Genomic DNA, 24,029 nt, shown 5'->3' on the forward strand with positions numbered 1-24,029 from the left:
GTGTGCGTGTGTGTGCGTGTATGTGTGTGCGTGTGTGTGCGCGTGTGTGCGTGCGTGTGTGTGTGCGTGTGTGTGCGTGTATGTGCGTGTGTGTGTGCGTGTGTGCGTGCGTGTGTGTATGTGCGTGTGTGTGTGCGTGTGTGTACGTGTGTGTGTGTGTGTGCGTGTGTGTGCGTGTGTGTGTTAGTGTGTGTGTGCGTGTGTGCGTGTGTGTGTATGTGCGTGAGTGCGTGTGTGTGTGTGCGTGTGTGCGTGTTTGCGTGTGTGTATGTGCGTGTGTGTGCGTGTGTGTGCGTGTATGTGCGTGCGTGCGTGTGTGTATGTGCGTGTGTGTGTGCGTGTGTGTGCGTGTGTGTTTGCGTATGTGTGTGTGCGTGTGTTTGTGTGTGCGTGTGTGCGTGAGTGCGCGTGCGTGTGTGTGTGCGCGTGTGTGCGTGTGTGTGTGCGTGCGTGAGTGTATGTGCGTGTGTGTGTGCGTGTGTGTGCGTGTATGTGTGCGTGCGTGTGCGTGTATGTGTGTGTATGTGTGTGTGTGTGCGTGTATGTCCGTGTGTGTGTGCGTGTGTGTGCGTGTGTGTATGTGTGTGTGTGTGTGTATGTGTGTGTGTGTATGTGCGTGTGTGTGTGCTGAACTTCTGTCGCACCGTACGTAGCCAACCGTGCTAATGGGGATGTGCGCCTCTGTCACCGCGCGAGCCATTGGCGCCCCATTACAGCGCCACGCTCCGCCAACTCTCCCAGCTCTCCCAACATTCACTCTCCAGCTCTCTCTCCCTCGCTCTCTCCAAAGACAAAAGATCCCCCACGCACGCTAAAGCCTCCAGTGGACTGTTGGGGCAAGTGCTGTTTGCGAGAACTTTAACAAAAGTAAACTATTTTTTTTGTAACCAGCTAAAGCTCACGGTGGCTAGGAGATGTTAACTACCTCGCCTGGTCTACAGGAGGTCGTGGGTTCGATCCCGACCCTGACGACGCCTGCTGCTGTTGTATATTTGGAGTTTGCGTCTCTCTCTCTCATCATCACGGTGGCTAGGAGATGTTAACTACCTCTCCTGGTGTGCAGGAGGTCGTGGGTTCGATCCCGACCCTGACGACGCCTGCTGCTGTATGTTTGGAGTCTGCGTGTCTCTCTCTCTCCCCGTGGTCGCATGGATGTTTCTCCGGGTCCTCCGGGTTTTCCCGCCCACGTTTAGAATCGACATCACCAGGCGGTTAGAATGAACGTCAGCACGCGTTCAGAGTGTTTGGCTGCTGCTATAAATGTCCACGTGGTAAGCCGCCACTTCGTCGAGCTGTCGTCATTTGTGGTGGCGAGGTGGCTTGTGAGAAAGAGTCACGTGGCTTAGTGGGTCTTACCTGGCAAAATAAAAACATATAGTTTTAGTTTAATTGAACGTAAAAAAAAATCGATTTAGCTCGGGGGGGGGGGGGTGGCCTTAGCTGGTAAAGGAAAACATCGTTGAAATATTTGAGTTTAGCGCAGCGCGCTAACCGCTGCGCCACCGCTCCCCATCCCCCCGCCCCTCCTCCACCCCCGGCCCCGCCCCTCACACCGCCTCCGTTTGCCCCGAGATGGATCGGGTGCGGTGCGTGGCTCGGAGGGCAACGATCGGCCTCAGTCGCAGACTTCCACATGTCAAGGTGGGGAGGTTGGGGGGTGGGGGAGGGTGGGGTGGGGGTGGCGGGAGGGGGGTGGGGGGAGTGGGGGGAGGGAACAAAGCGGGGGAGAGTGACCCTCGCTGCCCCGACGTGAAAAATTTTGTTCAAAAATTTTTGTTACACAAAGACAAAGATCCCCCCCCGATAGCCTTGACGGAAGGTTAGGGGCAAGTGCCGTGAAGCAATGCAGCACCTTGGCTTGTGAGCATCACGCCCGGCCGCCTTTGTCTCCCCGGTGGCGATGTTCGCCAACCGCGACAGGGGCTCGTTTGAGGTTGAGTGGACTTAAGCGAGGTCCGCGCTTGCGTGTTGAGCGGGGGGATGGAACTCGGCTCGCCATTGGCCGCTGCACCACCACACCCCACACTCTGCACTCACCACACTCACTCCACTCACCCCACTCACTCCACGCTACACACCCCACTCACTCCATCCTCACCCCACTCACCCCACTCACCCCACTCACTCTACACACCCCACTCACTCTACACACCCCACTCGCACTATACACCCCACTCACTCTACTCACTCCGCTCACCCCACTCACTCCAGACCGATGACCTTCCCTCGGCAGACTTCACCTTAAAGCGAGCGGCGCCTCAAAGGGGTTGTGTTGGTGCTGTGGGTGTTTTGTGTGGGAGTGGGTGTGTGTGTGTATGTGTGTATGTATGGTAGTGTGTGTGTGTAGGTGTGTGTGTGTGGGAATGGGTGTGTGGGTGTGTGGGAGTGTGTGTGTGTGGGCATGTGTGTGTGGGAATTTGTGTGTGTGGGTGTGTGTGGGGGAGTGTGTGTGTATGGGAGTGTGTGTGTGTGCTCACAGCACTTGCCCCAACCGTCTGTTAAGGCTATACGGAGGATCTTTGTCTTTGTATCGGAGTGGTGAGCGGTTATTGTAGTGGTTAGCGATTTGCGCTTAGAACCCAGCAAACGCCGGTGACGATCATCTGCACCGGTTCTGGGCCTCCCCTAGGTCGACTCAGCCTCAAATGAGTATCTGGTGCGGTGTGTGAATCATCGCCACTGGGGAGACAAAGGCGGCCGGGCGTGGTGCCGACCACCCATCCCGACCCACCCACCAATGCCAGTCTCTGTAGGCGCTCGCTCACAGTCTGAGCGGTCTGCAATGGCATTACAGGGGAGCGGTGGCGCAGTGGTTAGCGCGCCGCGCTCCAAACCCCGACAACATTGACTCGGGTTCCCTGCTAAATGGCTTTTCGTCAGCGGCCATGAATACCCATCGGTGCTGGGCCTCCCCTAGGTGGACTCAGCCTTAAATTCACGAGTACCTGGTGCACTGTGTAGTACTGCGGAGACTTGCCACGATAGCCGCCTTGAATCAGAATATGTATTTATAAACTGGAGGAATCCGATGAGCAATGAAGCTCTTTTTGCGTAACAGATCTGCAGCAGTAGGGGCACGGGATCGGAAGATCACCACAACAAACGAAAACAACAAACACGATTGGAGTGCAGAGTATAGGGAGGATAAACAAACCCCTTACAAAAATATCAAGAAATAAACGAAACTCTTTTTTTTTTATTTCACCAGGCAAAGCCCACTGAGCTATTACTGGTAGGAACCCACTGGTTCCACCAGCCCACAGGGGATTATTGTGTCCGTCCGTCGTGCAGGGCGAGGCTGGGTGGGGAGGGAGGGACTGGGTGGGGAGGGGGGGGGTGGGGAGGGGCTGGGTGGGGAGGGTGGGGAGGGGCTGGGTGGTGAGGGTGGGGCTGGGTGGGGGTGGGAGGGGTGGGGCTGGGTGGGTTAGAGGCTGGTCACCCCGTGGTGCCCTTATAAAACTCAACGTTTAACCTCCTCACGCCGGCTTGTGCCTGCCCTCACAGTCGGGCATATTTGCGGAATACACCACGCCGCCGTTGACCCTGGCCATTGACCGAGCAACCCAACGTTCCTACCAGCTCCCTCCGCAGGAGGAATGTGTTTTTTTCAGAAGCGGCCTGGACACGATTGATAAGTAACTCGACGAAGTGGCTTATTCCTTGCGAATCTACAGCAGTCGAACACTCTAAATAATATCTAAACGCATCTTTGTGAACGGGCACTTGCCCCAGCAGCCTGCCAAGGCTACATCTATATCGGGGATGTTTGTCTTCGGAGGTCATTTGGGACAGAAGCTCCCAGGAGCTGTAGATGGTGCTCATGACAACATTTACAATCAGTACGACGATTCGCTGGTAACTACATCCATCATCATCATCATCGGGCGATTTGCCAGAATCGTGAAGCCATCCACCTGCTTCAGGCCTTCACTCGAGCAGCAGCAGCAGCAGGACCACGTCGTCACCTGAACCCATCAGGTGCAGAGATCAGAGGCGGAGGAGGACGAGGATGGGGGGGGGGTATTGCCATTATATAACAGATTAGTAATCAGTTAATTAATTAGTTATCAGTTAATTTAAATTCGTTATCACGCTACAGTGCATTATCCGTTCTTTTCACGTGAAAAACGATGGTCCCATTGAAGTGTGACATCTTTTTTTGAAGCACCGGATGAAGTTAGTGCGGGGCCTGTAGCGTGTGATGTTATAAAGAGGCCCTAAATAAAATAAAAAAACACGCAAATATTAAGACACAATTTGTTTTACTTGCATAGTAAAGTAATTGTATTGTTTTCATTCGCTATACAGCCAGATAATACGACAAATCGCTAACATTAAACACCCAGTCGTTCTTAGAAGTTGAAGGCGGTATAGTACTATAGTAATGGAGCAAGTGCAGAATCATTGAACCGGAATTAATAGCGTGAAAGCATTTAGCGCGGGGCCCTTAAAAGTGCGGGGCCCGTAGCTACTACACGTGTAGCTACTACATATGTAGCTACTACTACACGTGTAGCTACTACACATGTACTACACATGTAGTAGCTACTACTACATAAGTAGCTACTACTACATGTGTAGCTACTACTACACGTGTAGCTACTACACATGTAGCTACTACATGTGTAGCAGCTACATGTGTAGCAGCTACTACACATGTAGCTGCTACACATGTAGCTGCTAAACATGGTGCTACTACTTATGTAGCTACTACTTATGTAGCTACTACTACACGTGTAGCTACTACACATGTACTACACATGTAGTAGCTACTACTACATAAGTAGCTACTACTACATGTGTAGCTACTACTACACGTGTAGCTACTACACATGTAGCTACTACATGTGTAGCAGCTACATGTGTAGCAGCTACTACACATGTAGCTGCTACACATGTAGCTGCTAAACATGGTGCTACTACTTATGTAGCTACTACTTATGTAGCTACTACTACACGTGTAGCTACTACACATGTACTACACATGTAGTAGCTACTACTACATAAGTAGCTACTACTACATGTGTAGCTACTACTACACGTGTAGCTACTACACGTCTAGCAGCTACTACACATGTAGCTACTACACATGTAGCTAGTAAACATGTAGCTACTACATATGTAGCTGCTACACATGTAGCTACTACTACATGTGTAGCTACTACTACACATGTAGCTACTACATGTGTAGCAGCTACTACACATGTAGCTGCTACACATGTAGCTACTACACGTGTAGCAGCTACTACACATGTAGCTGCTACACATGTAGCTACTAAACATGTAGCTACTACATATGTAGCTACTACATATGTAGCTACTACATATGTAGCTACTACTTATGTAGCTACTACACATGTAGCTACTACTTATGTAGCTACGAGGACGACCCGTCACTGCACCCTGTGTTGATATCATGATGGTGACTTCACTCGTCGTCTGTCGGCTCGTTCGTGTTCTTCGTCGTTGTATTTTGCTCGCCGTACGCGACGCGCTCACCGCCGTGCCCCCCGAACAAAGAGCTTTGCCGCTCATCGGATTTCTCCGCACTCTCACCGCAACACTTCTGACTCTGGATCGACATTCCGACGCATGCCGTGGTGGCCAATCGAACCGGCGACGACTCCACTGTAGACCCCGTGACCTGCTCACCACTGCTCACCACTGCAAAGACAAAGGTCACCCGTGTAGCCTTAACAGACTGTTGGGACAAGTGCTGCTTGCGTGCAACGATGAAGGCCGGAACGGCACACGAGGGGGTGGGTGGCCAGCACCACGCCCGGCCGCCTTTGTCTCCCCAGTGGCGATGTTTACACACCGCACCAGGTACTCATTTGAGGCTGAGTCCACCTAGGGGAGGAGGCTCAGGACCGGTTCAGATAATCGTCTCTGGGCGTTTGCAGTGAGCGGGAATCGAACTCGGGTCGCTGGGTTCGTAGCACGGCGCAGCGCTAACCGCTGCACCACCGCTCCCCACCCAGCAATGCCCTGCTCACTACTACTCACCACTGCTCACCACTGCTCACCACTGTGGCAGCATCCTTTCGTTGCTGAGTTACAAACGGAAACACGCGCCGTGTTTATTGTTAAAGATTAAATTTTTTTTCTGCTACATGTGCGGAAAAAGCGGTAACCACCTTGAACCGGTTTTTTTCTTCATTCGGTTACCCGGAACGCAAACAAAGATCCCGATACAAGAATCTCTAGCGAGTGCTGAACGCCACCACAAAACCCTGATCCTGATCATGACCCCGAGCCCGAGCCCTGACCCACACGTGTAGAGTGAGTGAGTAGGGGGTGGAGTGAGTGAGTGAGTAGGGGGTGGAGTGAGTGAGTGTGTGTGTGGAGTGTGTGGAGCGAGTGTGTGTGTGGAGTGAGTGTGTGGAGTGAGTGAGTGAGTGTGTGGAGCGAGTGAGTGTGTGGAGTGAGTGAGTGAGTGTGGAGCGAGTGAGTGTGTGGAGTGAGTGGAGTGAGTGAGTAATTGCGTGGAGCGAGTGACTGAATGAGCGAGTGAGTGAGTGACTGAATGAGTGAATAAGTGAATGAATGAGTGAATGAGTGAGTGAATGAGTGAATGAGTGAGCGTGGTGCTGAGACGCCGCTCCGCTATCGACCGCCAGCGAACGCTGGCGCCAGGGCGATTAAAGCCGCGGCAGCAAAGTCGCTTCAATCGGCCCCCACCCCCTCCCCCCTCCTCCAATATTCTCGTCTCCCTCCTCCTGAGCCCCTCCCCTCCACTCTTCCCTACCACTCCCCAAACTACCCAGCCCCTCCCCTCCCGACTGCTGAGACTCCCCCCCCCTCTAACCCCCCCCCCCATGCTCTCCGACCCCCTCTCTCACGTTGGGGCGCCACGGTGGCTAGGAGATGTTGAATACATCGCCGGGTACACAGGAGGTCGTGGGTTCGATCCCGACCCTGATGCCTGCTGCTGCTGCTGTATATTTGGAGTCTGCGTCTCTCTCTCTCATCATCATCACGGTGGCTAGGAGATGTTGACTACCTCGCCTGGTCTACAGGAGGTCGTGGGTTCGAACCAGACCCTGACGACTGCTGTTGTACATTTGGAGTCTGTGTCTCTCTCTCTCATCATCACGGTGGCTAGGAGATGTTAACTACCTCGCCTGGTGTGCAGGAGGCTGTGGGTTCGATCCTGACGCTTGCTGTTGTTGTATATTTGGAGTCTGTGTGTCTCTCTCCCCGTGGTCGCGTGGATTTTTCCTCCGGGATCCTCCGGATTTTTCCTCGCACATTTTTTAATCAAAATCAACACCACGCGTTCGGAGTTAGTTGGCTGCCGCTATGAATGCCCACTTGATGACGACGATGATGATGGTGATGATGGTGATGATGATGATGGTGGTGATGATGATGGTGATGATGATGATGGTGTGATGATGAACATGGTGATGATGATGAAGGTGATGATGATGGTGATGGTGGTGATGATGACGATGATGATGATGGTGGTGATGATGGTGATGATGATGACGATGGTGATGATGGTGGTGATGATGGTGGTGATGATGACGACGATGATGATGGTGGTGATGTTGGTGATGTTGGTGATGATGGTGATGATGGTGATGATGATGGTGGTGATGATGATGATGAACATGGTGATGATGATGAAGGTGATGATGATGGTGATGATGGTGATGATGGTGATGATGATGATGGTGGTGATGGTGATGATGATGGTGATGTTGGTGATGATGGTGATGATGGTGATGATGATGATGGTGGTGATGGTGATGATGATGGTGATGTTGGTGATGATGGTGATGATGGTGATGATGATGAGCCCACTTCGTCGAGCGGGCTGTCGTTAGTGACGGACCAGGTCGCTTCTGTAAGAGAGCTACATCGCAGCTCAGTGGAGCCTTTCCTGGTGAAGTAAAATTCACGAAAAATATTCCACCGGAAGTAGTCCCTCCCCGCCAGATCGACTCCCCTCGTATCCCTCCGCTTCTCGTCCTCCCCCTCCCCTCATCTCCAGATGTTCCCTCTTTCTACTCTCCAGCCCTCTTCACTCACACCCAGCACCAAGCCCGGCCGCCTTTGTCTCCCCACGTGCCGATGTATCCACACCGCACATTGGTCCTCATGTTTAAGGCTGAGTCGACCTTGGAAAGGCCCAGGACCGCTAACCACTGCGCCACCGCTCCTCTCCCCGCCCCCCCCACTCCACGCCTGGACACTGCTTCAACACACCTTGCAATCATCATCCTCATCATCATCATCAAGAACATCATCACCAGCATCATCATCATCAAGATCATCAACATCATCAACATCATCATCAAGATCATCAACATCAACATTATCAATATCATCATCGTCAACATCATCGTCAACATCATCATCAGCATCTTCATTAACATCATCGACATCATCATCAACATTATCATCAACATCACCATCAACATCATCATCAGCATCATCATCCTGGGTCGCGTCAGCCATGGTCAGTCAACTTGCGTATGGGCGGGCGGGGCTGGAGTCTTCACAATAACTTGACCATACTTGACCATACTTCACCATTCCGGTCAGCGGCGTGAGATGGAGTTAAAGCGGGGGGGGGGGGGTGTGAGTATGGGGGGGGGGGGGTGGCGCTGAGGGATGAGTGATGATTCTTCGCGGCTCCTAACATCGATCGGGGGTCAGAGTCGCTTATGGCCACTTAGCGGCGTGCCGCCAACGTGGGGGGAGGGAGGGGGAGGGAGGGGGGAGAGGGGGGGCGAGCCAAGGGCCCAGAGAATGAGCGCTAATGACGGGGGGCGCCCCCCGCCCCCAAACCTCCCCGACTCCGAGACGCGAGAGGGAGACGGGGGGAGGGAGGGAGGCAGACAGGGGGAGCGGGGCGGACGAGGAGATGGGGAGAGAGAAGAGAGATGGGGAGAGAGGGGAGATGGGAAGAGAGAGGGAAGAGAGATGGGGGGAGAGGGGGAGATGGGGAGAGGGGGAGACGGGAGATGGAGAGAGACGTTGGTCGAAACATGGATGGATGGGATACAGGGAAAAGAGACCGATTGGATTTGTAAACAGGACAGGTGTAAAGAGAGACACGGGGAAGGCCTTGGAGGACGAGTTTACTGCGGATATTGTTTTGCCAGGTGAGGCCCCACTGAGCCGTGTGTGGCTCTTTCTCAGAAGCGACTCGGCCACCACAATTGACGGCTGCCCAACGGAGTGGCGGCTTGTCACGTGGTCATTCATAGCAGCAGCCAAACACTCTGGAGTTGAGAGTCGGAGAGCAGCAGTCTCGGGGTCTCGGGGTCACCGGGTCGAGAGGTCGAGAGGTCTCGGGGTCGAGGGGTCAAGAGGTCGAGAGGTCTCGGGGTCACGGGGTCACGGGAGATGAATCGGGAGAGACGGATTCGTGAGCGGAGAGGAGGCGACGATGTCTCGCGCCGCGTGAGAGACGTGGAGCTGTTTGCTGGGCTCGGGGAAGCAGCAGACGTCATGGTCGGGATCGAACCCACGACCTCCTGCACACCAGGCGAGGTAGTCAACATCTCCTAGCCACCGTGATGATGATGAGAGAGAGAGACACGCAAACTCTAAATATACAGCAGCAGCAGGCGTCAGGGTCGGGATCGAACCCACGACCTCCTGCACACCAGGCGAGGTAGTCAACATCTCCTAGCCACCGTGATGATGATGAGAGAGAGAGAGAGACGCAAACTCAAAATACACAGCAGCAGGCGTCAGGGTCGGGATCTAATCACATTCACCAATGTACTTCTCCCCCATTCACATGACAAGTTCACTCGTTCCACGCTGCACGCGCCTGATGATTGTTAAACGCGTTACGCGCTAAGTAGTTAACGCCGTCTGTGTGCGTGACGTGGAACACGTGTACACGCACACGAAACACGTGTACACACACACGTACACACACACACACGTGTACACACACACACACGTGTACACACACGTGTACACACACACACGGAACACGTGTACACACACACACACGTACACACGTGTACACACACACCACGTGTACACCGACACACACATACACGTGTACACACACACGGAACACGTGTACACACACGGGACACGCGTGTACACACAACACGTGTACACCGACACACGCGTACACACTGGACACGCGTGTACACACACAACACGTGTACACCGACACACACATACACGTGTACACAAACACGTGAACACACACACACACCACGTGTACACCGACGCACACGCGCGCACACCAGCTCTCCATCAGGAACGTGACTCGGCTCGTGATTGACGCGGACGGCGCTCGCTGCTGAGCGCGCCACGTGGGGCGTGTTTACCAATCATCTGGCGCGTGAAGCGCGGAGCCAGTTTGATGTTGTGATGCGAATCAGGGGAGGGGTGCATTGGTGAACGTGGGCAGAGGGAGCGTGGTGGTGGTGGGAGGTGGTGGCCGCAAGGGCTGGGGTTTGGTAAACCCTGCCTCGGAGTCGTGAGGCTGAGCCCGTGTCTCTGCTGGAATGTGCGCGGCTCTGCCAGGAGAGAGCGAGAGGAGAGGGAGAGACGTCGGGAGAGAGAGAGGGGGGGGGATGATGAACAATACCCGACGTGCCTTCACGCGTGGTGGCGGTGCCGATATTTGAAAAGCGCTCGACTCAGACCATCATCAGCATCAATCATCTTCAGCAGCTGCAGCAGCAGCAGCCATCCAAATTAGAAATGATGACATCTATGGACGTATCATCCTTACCCGGCATTCGGTAACATTCACATGCATACACAAGTCACTCATCCTCATCAACATCAATCATCAGCATCATAGATGCCATTACATACACACGCACCATCGTCATCGTCATCATGCGATACATGACACATTTAAAATATAATTATATGCACATCGTCATCATCATCCTTCGACCGGTGGTCAAATGGTGGTTGTACCAAAGTCATAGAAATGTTGAATTTCTATCGTCTGCGTCGTGGCGAAAAACCAAACGAGAAAATTTTCTCTTGATTTGAAGCTTTCGTGACTGCAGGAATCCATACTCTTTGGTTCTGTAAAGTCACGTAGGTAGCTAAATAAACTAAAAAATATAAAAACATCACGACGTTTCGATCGCAACTCAAGCGGTCGTCCTCTGGCGGAATAAATAATCGAGCAGTGCAAGCGAGAGAGCTGCAACAACAAGAGGTAATTTATAAGTTTGCAAGTCACTAGAATATCAGCAAGTACCTATCTTCATGGTTCTTTCGGTAAAGTCACGTAGAAGGGAAATAATAAAATAATAAAAATAAAACGTAATGAAAATAATTCTCACGACGTTTCGGCCACAACGCAAGCAGCCGTCCTCAGGTGAAGAACAGGTCTGTCGGGAAGACAGCGTCTGAATGGTGTACGGTGTTTTACGGTGTTTTATCTGCAATATTTTGCTGTCTTTTCTTGGATTTTCTGTTTGCACTTAGTCACATATTCACTTTAAGATGTTTTTTGTTCATGTTTTTGTTTGTTGCGGTTGCACCCGATTCAAGAGCCGAATGGCTCACAGGGCTATATACCTAATAAATGAACTTGAACTTGAATCATGCCATTATATACGTCCGATGTCCATCAAGATTGGGGGGGGGCATGTCAGCAAACAGCAAACAGTCCCAGACCACACCAAGACAACGCAGCAGCAGCAGCAGCAGATTTGCAGCAGCAGCAGCAGCAGATTTGCAGCAGCAGCAGCAGTAAGCCCTCAACCCCGCGGCACAATGACGTTGAGGGCTCCATGCGCCCGTTGCATGCCATGAGCAGCACCCCCGGCCGCCTTTGTCTTCCCACCAGCGGATGGTTACACGCGCCTCGAGCCACACGCTCATATTTTTGGGCTGAGTCAACCTAGGGGGGGAGGGGAGGGGATTCCCAGAACCGTGGATCTCCGCTGATGTTCGCCGCTGTCGGAATCGAACCCAGGTGGTCGTCACACAAAGATCCCCATACAGCCTGAACAGACTGTTGGGGCAAGTCAATATTAATTATTCAATTTTTTGGAAATCGCTTTTCATCATCAAGGATCTCAAAGCGCTGTACAGGACACAGCAGCAGCAGCAGCAGACACTCAGCATAACATGCTATTACAAATATATATTAAAGAAACATTTACTAAATGAACTATTAGTTGAGTAAGCGCAAACGTATACAGAGGTTTTCAGGCGTATTTTTAAAATAGATGTCCACATGCTAGCGAACAGCGCTTCGATGAATTCCGACACTGTGAGGGCTGGGTGGCCAGCACCCACGCCCGGCCGCCTTTGTCTCCCCAGTGGCGACGTTTGCTCCACACCGCACCTGCGAGGCTGAGTCGACCTCAAGCACACACACACACACTCACTCGCGCTTTAAATATCACGCTATTCGGATTATAAGACGCACTGTGTCTGTATGTTCAATCAAATGTTGCGCGGTGCGTCTTATAATCTGGTGGGTGCGTGATCCTTGGGGTGCCTCTCACTCCACATGAGGGCGGATTATAATGCAGAGGATACACTATAGCTGTGGTTGTCATTAATACAAGACAATTGCTGGCGACGTTTCGGGCAAGGGCCCTTCTTCAGAGCACATGGAGAGAGAGCAGAGAGGTACAGAGTGAATGTGGTGGCGAGATGTGGGGGCGAGGGGGGGGGGGGTTGGTGGGGGGAGGGGGGATTGGTGGGGGGAGATTAGTGGGGGGGGGGGGGAGATTGGTGGGGAGGGTTGTAGCCATGGGGACAAGCAATGGCCCCTTGCCTCCCCGCACGGAGCAGCAGCAGCAGCGGTGGCACTGTCACCCTCCACGCCTCTGGGCAGCGCGCCACGCTCCACACATCGTGTTCATCGCGAGGGGAATCCGATGAGCGATAAAGCTCTTCATCGCAGATGCCCAGTCGCCCTCTCTGGCCCCTCCCCTTACTCCCACGCCCCGCCCCCTCGCCTCCCCCCCTCATCCCCCCCCCCACATCACCCCTCCCCACATCACCCCCCCCCCCCTCATCACCCCCCCACATCACCCCTCCCCACATCACCCCCCCCCCCCACATACACCCCCCCTCATTCCCCCCCCACATCCCCCCCCACATCCCCCCCACATCACCCCCCCCCTTCTCCCCGCGACTCCCACGGACTCCTCCGACTCTCTCACAAGCCCCGCCCCTCCATCTCACGAGGGGGACGGGGGGAGGGGCTGGTGGGTGGATGTTGCCTCTTTCCTCTCGATGCCCATTGGCTATGGGGTGAGGCGCGGGGGGAGGTGGGTGTGGTTATGTTAATGAGGTGGGGACACGCGCTGTCTGGTGACGCGGACGAGACCTGCCAAGCGGGGTGGGAGAATGGGGGGTGGGGGAGGAGGACGCGGGGGGGGGGGTGACGGGGGTGAGAGGGGAGGGGAGCGGTGGTGCAGCGGTTAGCGCTGCGCTACGAACCTGGCGACCCGGCTTCTATTCCCGCTCACGGCCCACACCGGTGACGATTTGACTGGAACCGCTCCTGGGCCTCCTTCCCCTAGGTCGACTCGGCCTCAAATGAATTCCCGGCACGGCGCGGTGTGCACGTCCCCACTGGGGAGACAAAGGCGGCCGGGCGTGGTTCTGTCCAGCCACCCTCTCGTCGGTGCGCTCGTGCCGAACCTCATAGCCGCTGATACTCGCTCGCCGACAGCACTTGCCCCGACAGCGTGTTAAGGCTATACGGGGGACCTTTGTCTTTGGGGTGAGGGAGATAGCTGGAGGGGTGAGGTTAGGGGGGATGGGGTGGGGTGGAGGGTGGGGGGATGGAGGGTGGGTGGAGGGTGGGGGATGGTGGGGGGGGTGGGGGGATGGAGGGTGGGGGTCAGGACGCGTTTCCGACCGCGAGAGCGATAACCAAGTTGTTATTGGTGGCGGCTGCGGTGCAGAGAGAGAGCGCGTTGGCTCGAGGGGACGAGACCCACGGGGAGACGGGGAGAGTCACGGGGAGAGTGAGGGGGGTCACGGGGAGACGGGGGGAGTCACGGGGGGAGTGAGGGGGTCACGGGCGGAGAGGCAAAAGCAGCGACACGTGCAGCGAGGGCAGGAAGGGAGAGAGATCGCAGCAGAGGGGGAGATGTTGCTGCCTTGGGTGTAACGGGGAGTGGACTGGGCTAGGGGCAGACGGGGAGGGGGGTAGAGAGAACGAGAGGGGGGAGGAGGAGGAGGAGAGAGACCTGGAGGGAGGGAGCTGCAGCTTTGTCGGGCTATTTCGAGCCTACGGCTCCTCGTCGCTGAAGAATACAACAACTACTACTAGTAGTTGTTGTGTTGTTGTTGTTGTGTTGTTGTTGTTGCTGCTCCCTCCTTGGCCGAGGCGACACACGATGAGAGGAGTCCTCCTCGAGAGAGGCGAGAGGCGAGCGAGCGGCTCGCGCCGCGGAATACCCCGAGCGGCGTAGCGGGAAAGAGCCGGAGAGAGACACCGACAGAGAGAGAGAGACACCGACACACAGGGTGACACCAACAGAGAGAGACACCGACAGAGAGAGAGAGACACAGACAGAGAGAGACACAGACAGAGAGAGACACAGACAGAGAGAGACACACAGACAGGGAGACACCGACAGAGAGAGAGATAGACACAGGGAGACACAGACAGACAGAGACACAGACACACAGGGAGACGGAGAGAGACACCGACAGACAGAGACACAGACAGAGACAGACACACAAGGAGACACAGACAGAGAGAGACACCGACAGACAGAGACACAGACACACAGGGAGACACAGACAGACAGAGACACACACACAGGGAGACACAGACAGAGAGAGAGAAAGACCGACACACAGAGACACACACAGAGGGAGACGGAGAGAGGCAGAGAGAGAGACACAGACAGACAGAGACACAGACACACAGGGAGACACAGACACACAGGGAGACACAGACAGACAGAGACACAGACACACAGGGAGACACAGACAGACAGAGACACACAGACACAGGGAGACGGCGAGACACAGAGAGACGTCTTGATAGACGACACACAGAAGGACGCAGAGGCATCGGCAAGCGGGACGTGGGGGATGCAAAGACGGAGTCGGCGCATGAAGCGAATCGATATCGATGCTGGGAATTGTCTGCAGGCACCGAGAACTCTTCACGGCAGGGGCGCTCCACATCCAGCCGGGGACGTCTCTCTCGCTCTGAGCACCGCCGACGAAGATGAGACGATCGTTCAAACGACACTGTTAGTCGTCTTCGTCGTCTTCGTGTGTCCGCTGCTGCTGCTGCTGCTGCCGTTTGCTTCGGAAGACAAGTGTCGACCGCGTCGCAAAAAACAACAAAATTTAAACTGTCGTCGGATTTGTTACACGCCCTGTTGGTGAAGTGTGCATCAGCAGGAGCACTAACATCGGCAGCATTATCATCAGCGGCATCATCAGCAGCAGCATCATCGGCATCATCATCAGCAGCCTCATCGGCAACGGCATCAATAACCGCCTCCCTCCACCGGACTGCGTTCCGACTGGACAAGCCAGTGCAATTTCAACACAGTGTACACACGTACACACACACACGCGTACACACACACACGCGCGCACACACACGCACGCGCGTACACACACACACGTACACACACACACGCGCGCACACACACACGCGTACACACACACGCGCGTACACACACGCACGCGCGCACACACGCACGCGCGCACACACACACGCGCGTACACACACACGCGTACACACACACACACGCGCGCACACACACACACACGCGTACACGACAACAACGCCCAGTGTTGACACGCCGCACACAGCCGACACGAGCAATGCGCACGCACGACGCGCGGACCGCGGGGCCCGATTGTTCCAACGAGGAGGCGGCGCGCCAATGACTCGCTCCGAGCTGTGGGAGCGCGCGCACGTGGACCCGACAGCCCGCCGGGGCGAGAACACACAGCGGCGTGTTTGCTTTGCGCTGTTGGGATATACACAAGGGAGACACAAGGGGCAAAACATTATTTGCGTGTGCGTCTGCGTGCGTGGACATATATACGTAGCCTCAACCGCATTTTGGGGCGAGTGCTGTTAGCAAGAACATTTCACGACACGAAGACATATTCCTGCGTGTGGTCTTAACAGACTTTTTGCATCGAACGTCCACACACACGAACGCAAACAAACGGGTGGCGAGACACGCGAGCCAGTCGGCAAACACAAGGACACGCACACACGTGCGCACAGCTGGACACACAGACAGACACACACCAAGACGGGCAGGCTGCCACAGGCAGACGCACAAACACACACACGGGCAGGTACACAAACACACACACAGGCAGACGCACAAACACACACACAGGCAGATACACAAACACACACACACAGGCGGCCAAAGGCAGATACACAAACACACACACACAAACACACACACAGGCAGCCACAAGCAGATACACAAACACTTACAGGCAGGCAGACAAGCGCGCACCGGTGCAGCGCCCGCGTGAGCTCGCGGGCGCGTGAACCCCCAACAACAGCAGCAGCAACAACAACAACAGCAGCAACAACAACAACAGCAGCAACAACAACAACAGCAACAACAGCAGCAGCAGCTCGGCCTCGTTCCACCACCACCTCCTCGCGATGTCCTCCCCCTCCTCGTTCCCGCACCCGCTCTTCGTGACTCCGCGCGGAGTGAGCGGCGACTTGGCGTGCCTGAGCGCGCTCATCGCCGCACACAACCAGCAGCAGCAGCAGCACTACCAGCAGCAGCAGCAGCAGCTGCTGTTGATCGCCAACAACAGCGCAACAACGACCGCCGTCAATCCCCTGCACAACCACCACCACAACAACAACCACCACCACAGCAGCAGCAGCAGCCACGCCGCCGTGTTCCAGAGCCTGGGGCTGCAAATGCCGCCCCTACCCCAGCCCCAGCCCCTGCCCCAGCCGCTTCCCTTGCCGCTGCCCTTGCCACAGCCCCTGCCACAGCCCCTGCCGCCCACTCCAGTGGCGACCGTGGCGCCTTCATCGCTGCCCGGCCATCACCACCATCACCACCACCATCAGCACCATCACCACCATCACCCGGCGACTACGCCGGTGCATCAGCAGCAGCAGCAGCATCATCATCAGCACGCCAAGCTGAGCGCCTGCGGCATCTTCCCCGGGTCGCCGCTGGGCGCTCTGACGGGACTCGAGCCGGCACCGTTTTCCCTGCCGGCGTTCCCTGCCGGCGTTCCTCGCCGCCGGCCACCTGAGCTTGCAACAACACGCGGCGTCGGCCCTCGTTCACCACCACCACCACCAGCAACAACAACAGCAGCAACAACAACAACAGTCGCCAGGATCGGCCGCCGCTGCGGCTGCGGCTGTGGCGGCTACAGCAGCCGTAGTTCGCTCCACGCAGCATCAGCAGCATCATCAGCAGCAGCAGCATCAGCTGAAGGAGGCTGACGACTGCTCAGTGGCAGCTGCAGAGGACGACCCCGCGCGTGACCCTGGAGGGCAAGGAGCTGTGGGACCAGTTCCACGGCATCGGGACCGAGATGGTGATCACCAAGTCCGGCAGGTGAGGAGTTCGCGCAGAGACGGGGTGGGGGGGGAGGTCCCGGAGATGATGAATGCAGAGAGAGACAAAGGAGGATGAGTGGGAAATGCACGCACACGTGCGCATGTGTGTGTATCAGAGTAGGGGGGCACGGGTGGTGCGAGTGATGTGGTACAAGAGGACGTGGAGCTGAGTGGACTTGCCGATGAGCGGTACTAGCGGTGCCAAGATCGGCCTCTGTGGAGGAGGAGGCTCGTGAAGGACGCTGCTGGGCAGTTGGAGGCAGTCGCCCTCCAACAAACAACAACGGAGGGCACAGAGGAGCGACGCTCACAAACAACGAGCGGAGCCTTGGGTGACTAAAGCGCAGCGAGTTGGCGCAGTAGGGGGCACGGGTGGTGCGTCGGCCACTCGTCTCAGTCGGTCGACCCGTGGCACCACCTGGGTCTGTCCCGTGACCTCCTGCCAAGCGGGCGTTCGACACTTCACGTGGCCTCAACGTGCACCTAGCCTGGCACAGGCGTCGTGGTGTCACGGTTGTTGTTGTTGTGGTTACGGAGTCATGTTGCGGTAGCGAGAGAAGGTAATTGAACTCGGCTGTGGATACGAACATCGCGGAAACCCCCGGTGACGATTCCCGCTCACGGTCAACACCGGTGACGATTATCTGAGCCGATCCTGCCCCCCCCCCTCTCAAGTGGCGTGTAAACATCGCCACGAGGGAGACAAAGGCGGCTGGGAGTTTTTATTGGCTACCCCACTCCCCCTCGTGTGCCGTGCCGGCCTTCAAAGGCGCTTGCAACTCGCCTAACAGCACTTGCCCCAACACTCTGTTGAGGCTACACTGGGGGGGGGGGGTTTGTCTTTGTGTGTGTGTGTATAGATACGCGCTCAGACTTACAGACGTATAGATAGACACGTGCAGAGACATACAGACACACACACAGAGAGAGACAAAGATCCCCCGGTGTAGCCTTAACAGACTGTTGGGGCAAGTGCTGTTAGCGAGGAGCACCTATGAAGGCCGGCACGGCACACGAGGGGGTTTAGATAGACACTAGACCACAAGCAGCGACACGCAGACACACACAGACACACACAGACGTATTGCTAGACACAAGCAGAGACATGCAGACACACACAGACACACAGACGTATTGCTACACACAAGCAGATACATACAGATAGACACATATACATATATACGCACATTAATACGCACATATATGAAGGCATACACACAGACACACATAGACAAAGACACACAGACAGACGCGGGAGATAAATCATGATTGACGCAGATACATACAGACACGAGCCAAAGACAAAGATCCCTCGCATAGCCTCAACAGACTGTTGGGGCAAGTGCAGTTAGCGAGTAGCACCTATGGATGGCCAACGCGCACGCAGACGCGCGTGTTCGCATGTTTGGGTTGTACGTATGCTCTAGTGGTTGTACGTATGCTCTAGTGGTTGTACGTATGCTCTAGTGGTTGTACGTATGCTCTAGTGGTTGTACGTATGCTCTAGTGGTTGTACGTATGCTCTAGTGGTTGTACGTATGCTAGTGGTTGTACGTATGCTCTAGTGGTTGTACGCATGCTCTAGTGGTTGTACGTATGCTCTAGTGGTTGTACGTATGCTCTAGTGGTTGTACGTATGCTCTAGTGGTTGTACGTATGCTCTAGTGGTTGTACGTATGCTCTAGTGGTTGTACGTATGCTCTAGTGGTTGTACGTATGCTCTAGTGGTTGTACGTATGCTCTAGTGGTTGTACGTATGCTCTAGTGGTTGTACGTATGCTCTAGTGGTTGTACGTATGCTCTAGTGGTTGTACGTATGCTCTAGTGGTTGTACGTATGCTCTAGTGGTTGTACGCATGCTCTAGTGGTTGTACGTATGCTCTAGTGGTTGTACGTATGCTCTAGTGGTTGTACGTATGCTCTAGTGGTTGTACGTATGCTCTAGTGGTTGTACGTATGCTCTAGTGGTTGTACGTATGCTCTAGTGGTTGTACGTATGCTCTAGTGGTTGTACGTATGCTCTAGTGGTTGTACGTATGCTAGTGGTTGTACGTATGCTCTAGTGGTTGTACGTATGCTCTAGTGGTTGTACGTATGCTCTAGTGGTTGTACGTATGCTCTAGTGGTTGTACGTATGCTCTAGTGGTTGTACGTATGCTCTAGTGGTTGTACGTATGCTAGTGGTTGTATGTATGCTAGTGGTTGTATGTATGCTAGTGGTTGTATGTATGCTAGTGGTTGTATGTATGCTAGTGGTTGTACGCATGTGTATGGTGAACTTCTTTCGCTCCGTACGTAGCCAATCGTAGCTAATCGAAGGTGGGGGGAAGCACAACAAGATAATATAAAAGGCAGTTCTGAAGAAACGAGTGGCTCTGATGCGTGATTACAGTGTACACACACGTGTACACACACACACGTGTGTACGTGTACACGTGTATGTGTGTGTGTCCTAGCTAACAGCACTTGCTTCTACGGTCTAACAAGGCTATACGGGGGAGCTTCGTCTTTGTTGTGTCACCGCTGGAGTTTACGGTCTCTCTCTCTCCCCGTGGTTCGCGTGGATTTCCCTCCGGGTCCTGCGGGGTTTTCTTCCCCGCACGTTGAGAACCACCACCACCACAACCACCACCACAACCACCACCACCACCACAACCACCTCCACCACCACCACAACCACCACAACCACCACCACAACCACCACCACAACCACCACCACCACGCGTTTCGAGACATCGCCTGCTGCTGCACATTTCCATGCGAGACGACGATGACGATGACGAGCCGGCAACCTCGTTGAGCTATCATCTTGTGATGGGTTCCCTCGTGAAAACAAAGGGAGTTGTGTGGAAGCTCACTGGGGGGACTTGCCTGGTCAAATGTAAACTCAACGAGCGAGTTGGAATGAATGGGGGGGGGGGGGGATTCAAACGGATCCACGAGTCGAGTAGAGAGGCCTAACGAGTTTTATATTTGGTGACGAAAGGACAGAAACTACTCCAGACGTCTTAAAACATTATAATTATTAATATGAGAATAATATTGTTATGATACTTTACATATATACGTGTGTGTATTGTGACGCTTACTCTTTGTTTTTTTTGGTCGGTAAAGTCACGTAGGTAAAAAAAATGAAAACAACTCAATTAAATCACGACGTTTCGGAGGCAACACAAGCTTCCGTCTTCAGGTGGAACCGTTACAGCCAAAATCTAGAAATATTGTGACGCCGCTGCTGCTGCTGCTTTGGTAAGTGATGCAGATTCATGTTCAGCAGCAGCAATCATGAGGAGCCCTAGGCACGTTTCTAAATAAACATCGCAGTGTTTGGCCTTTAAAGAAAAACATAAACAATAGACGACGCTTCGGGCAATGACCCTTTGCAGCACATAGAGAGGTAGAGAGAGGCACCGTGCGTGAAGAAGGGCCGTTAACCGAAACGTCGGCCATTGTCTATATTTATTCACGTCTGCCAAGGCCCACGGCGGTAGTGACGAATGTGAGCTCGAGTAACAATAGATCTGTAACAATGGCGTCGTGCTCTGTAACAATGGCGCCGTTCTCTGTAACAATAGCTCTGTAACAATAGCGTCGTGATCTGTAACAATAGATCTGTAACAATAGAGCCGTGCTCTGTAACAATATATCTGTAACAATAGAGCCGTGCTCTGTAACAATAGATCTGTAACAATGGAGTCGTGCTCTGTAACAATAGGGTCGTGCTCTGTAACAATAGATCTGTAACATTGGAGCCGTGCTCTGTAACAATAGGGTCGTGCTCTGTAACAATAGATCTGTAACAATGGAGCCGTGCTCTGTAACAATAGCGTCGTGCTCTGTAACAATAGATCTGTAACAATAGAGCCGTGCTCTGTAACAATAGGGTCGTGCTCTGTAACAATAGATCTGTAACAATAGAGCCGTGCTCTGTAACAATGGAGCCGTGCTCTGTATCAATAGCTCTGTAACAATAGAGCCGTGCTCTGTAACAATAGCGTCGTGCTCTGTAACAATAGCGCCGTGCTCTGTAACAATAGCTCTGTAACAATAGATCTGTAACAATGGCGCCGTGCTCTGTAACAATAGCTCTGTAACAATAGAGCCGTGCTCTGTAACAATAGCTCTGTAACAATAGATCTGTAACAATGGCGCCGTGCTCTGTATCAATAGCTCTGTAACAATAGAGCCGTGCTCTGTAACAATAGAGCCGTGCTCTGTAACAATAGAGCCGTGCTCTGTAACAATGGCGTCGTGCTCTGTAACAATAGCTCTGTAACAATAGATCTGTAACAATGGCGCCGTGCTCTGTAACAATAGCTCTGTAACAATAGCGCCGTGCTCTGTAACAATAGCGCCGTGCTCTGTAACTCAGCTGGTGTTGCTGCTGTGTGGATGTGTGTGTAGTACTGGTCTGATGCATATGTGTGCGTCGGTGATGTACATATATATACTTACACGTGTGTGGATATACATACACACGTGTGTGTGGATATACATACACGTGTGTGTGTGTGGATATACATACACGTGTGTGTGGATATACATACACGTGTGTGTGTGTGTGTGGATATACATACACGTGTGTGTGGATATACATACACGTGTGTGTGTGGATATACATACACGTGTGTGTGTATATACATACACGTGTGTGTGTGTGTGTGGATATACATACACGTGTGTGTGTATATACATACACGTGTGTGTGTGTGTATATACATACACGTGTGTGTGTGTATATACATACACGTGTGTGTGTGTGTGTATATACATACACGTGTGTGTGTGTGTGTATATACATACACGTGTGTGTGTGGATATACATACACGTGTGTGTGTGGATATACATACACGTGTGTGTGGATATACATACACGTGTGTGTGTATATACATACACGTGTGTGTGTGTGTGTATATACATACACGTGTGTGTGTGTATATACATACACGTGTGTGTGTGTGGATATACATACACGTGTGTGTGTGTGTGTATATACATACACGTGTGTGTGTGTGGATATACATACACGTGTGTGTGGATATACATACACGTGTGTGTGTGGATATACATACACGTGTGTGTGTGTGTATATACATACACGTGTGTGTGTGTGGATATACATACACGTGTGTGTGGATATACATACACGTGTGTGTGTGGATATACATACACGTGTGTGTGTGTATATACATACACGTGTGTGTGTGTGTATATACATACACGTGTGTGTGTGTGTGTATATACATACACGTGTGTGTGTGTATACATACACGTGTGTGTGTGTATATACATACACGTGTGTGTGGATATACATACACGTGTGCGTGTGTGTGTGTATATACATACACGTGTGTGTGTGTATACATACACGTGTGTGTGTGTGTATACATACACGTGTGTGTGTGTATATACATACACGTGTGTGTGTGTATACATACACGTGTGTGTGTGTATATACATACACGTGTGTGTGTGTGTGTGTATATACATACACGTGTGTGTGTGTATACATACACGTGTGTGTGTGTATACATACACGTGTGTGTGTGTGTATACATACACGTGTGTGTGTGTATACATACACGTGTGTGTGTGTATACATACGCGCGCGTGTGTCGTGTGCGTGCATATACATAGACGTGTGTGCGTATATATGTAATATATCTACAATTGATGTACTTGGGACCCACATAACATACAGTAAATCGATACAGACGCACGCGCGCGCGTGTGTGTCGGTCATATCCACGTCAGATATCCACCCACGTGTATGAGGTTATACACAATCTAGATTCGAAGCTTTCGTGACTGCATGAATCCATACTCTTTGGTTCTTTCGGTAAAGTCGCGTAGGTATAAAATACGCGTGTGTGTGTATACAGCCTTGAATGAGTAACTGGTGCGGTGTGTTAAAATACCCACGAAGAGAGACAAAGGCGGCCGGGCGTGGTGCTGGCCACCCCACCCCCTCGTGTGCCGTTCAAAGGTGCCACTCGCTAACAGCACTTGCCCCAGCAGTGTGTTGAGTCTACACGGGGGATCTTTGTTTGTATCACTCTGTGTGTGTGTGTGTTTAAGTATTATCTGTAGATAAGCATTAACATATGACATACATCTCGTGATATATACATACAATATATAAACACACACACCCACATGCGTGTGTGTTCCTACTACGTGTGTGTGTGGGGAGCGGTAGTGTAGTCGCGTGAGCTCGTCACGCTACGAACCCGGCGGACCCGAGTTCATTTCCCGTTCACGACCATCAACACCACCAGCGACGATTTATCCGAACCGGTCCTGGGCCCTCTCCTAGGTCGACTCAGCCTCAAATGACAACCTGCTGCGGTTTGTGAAACTCTCCACGAAGGGAGACATGCGCCCTGCCGGCCTTCATAGGGTGCCACTCGCTAACAGCACTTGCCCCAACAGTCTGTTAACGCTATACGGGGGATCTTTGTCTTTTGCACACTACTCAGCCCATCAGCCTGACGGGGGTGCCGTGTC

At 53.2% G+C, this 24,029-nt stretch overlaps 1 protein-coding gene across 1 annotated transcript in view; it reads left to right on the plus strand.

The window, feature by feature from the left end:
* Positions 1-17,267: 17,267 nt before the first annotated feature.
* The window catches only part of LOC144945380 (uncharacterized), a 96,391-nt gene continuing 89,629 nt past the window's right edge, over positions 17,268-24,029 (plus strand). The window contains exon 1 of the mRNA XM_078873876.1: positions 17,268-17,519. Coding sequence (XP_078730002.1) covers positions 17,497-17,519 — 23 coding nt within the window. The 5' untranslated portion in view covers positions 17,268-17,496. The remainder of the gene's footprint in view (positions 17,520-24,029) is intronic.

The sequence above is a fragment of the Lampetra fluviatilis genome, chromosome 37 (assembly GCF_964198595.1).
Source record: "Lampetra fluviatilis chromosome 37, kcLamFluv1.1, whole genome shotgun sequence".
Lineage (NCBI taxonomy): Eukaryota > Metazoa > Chordata > Hyperoartia > Petromyzontiformes > Petromyzontidae > Lampetra > Lampetra fluviatilis.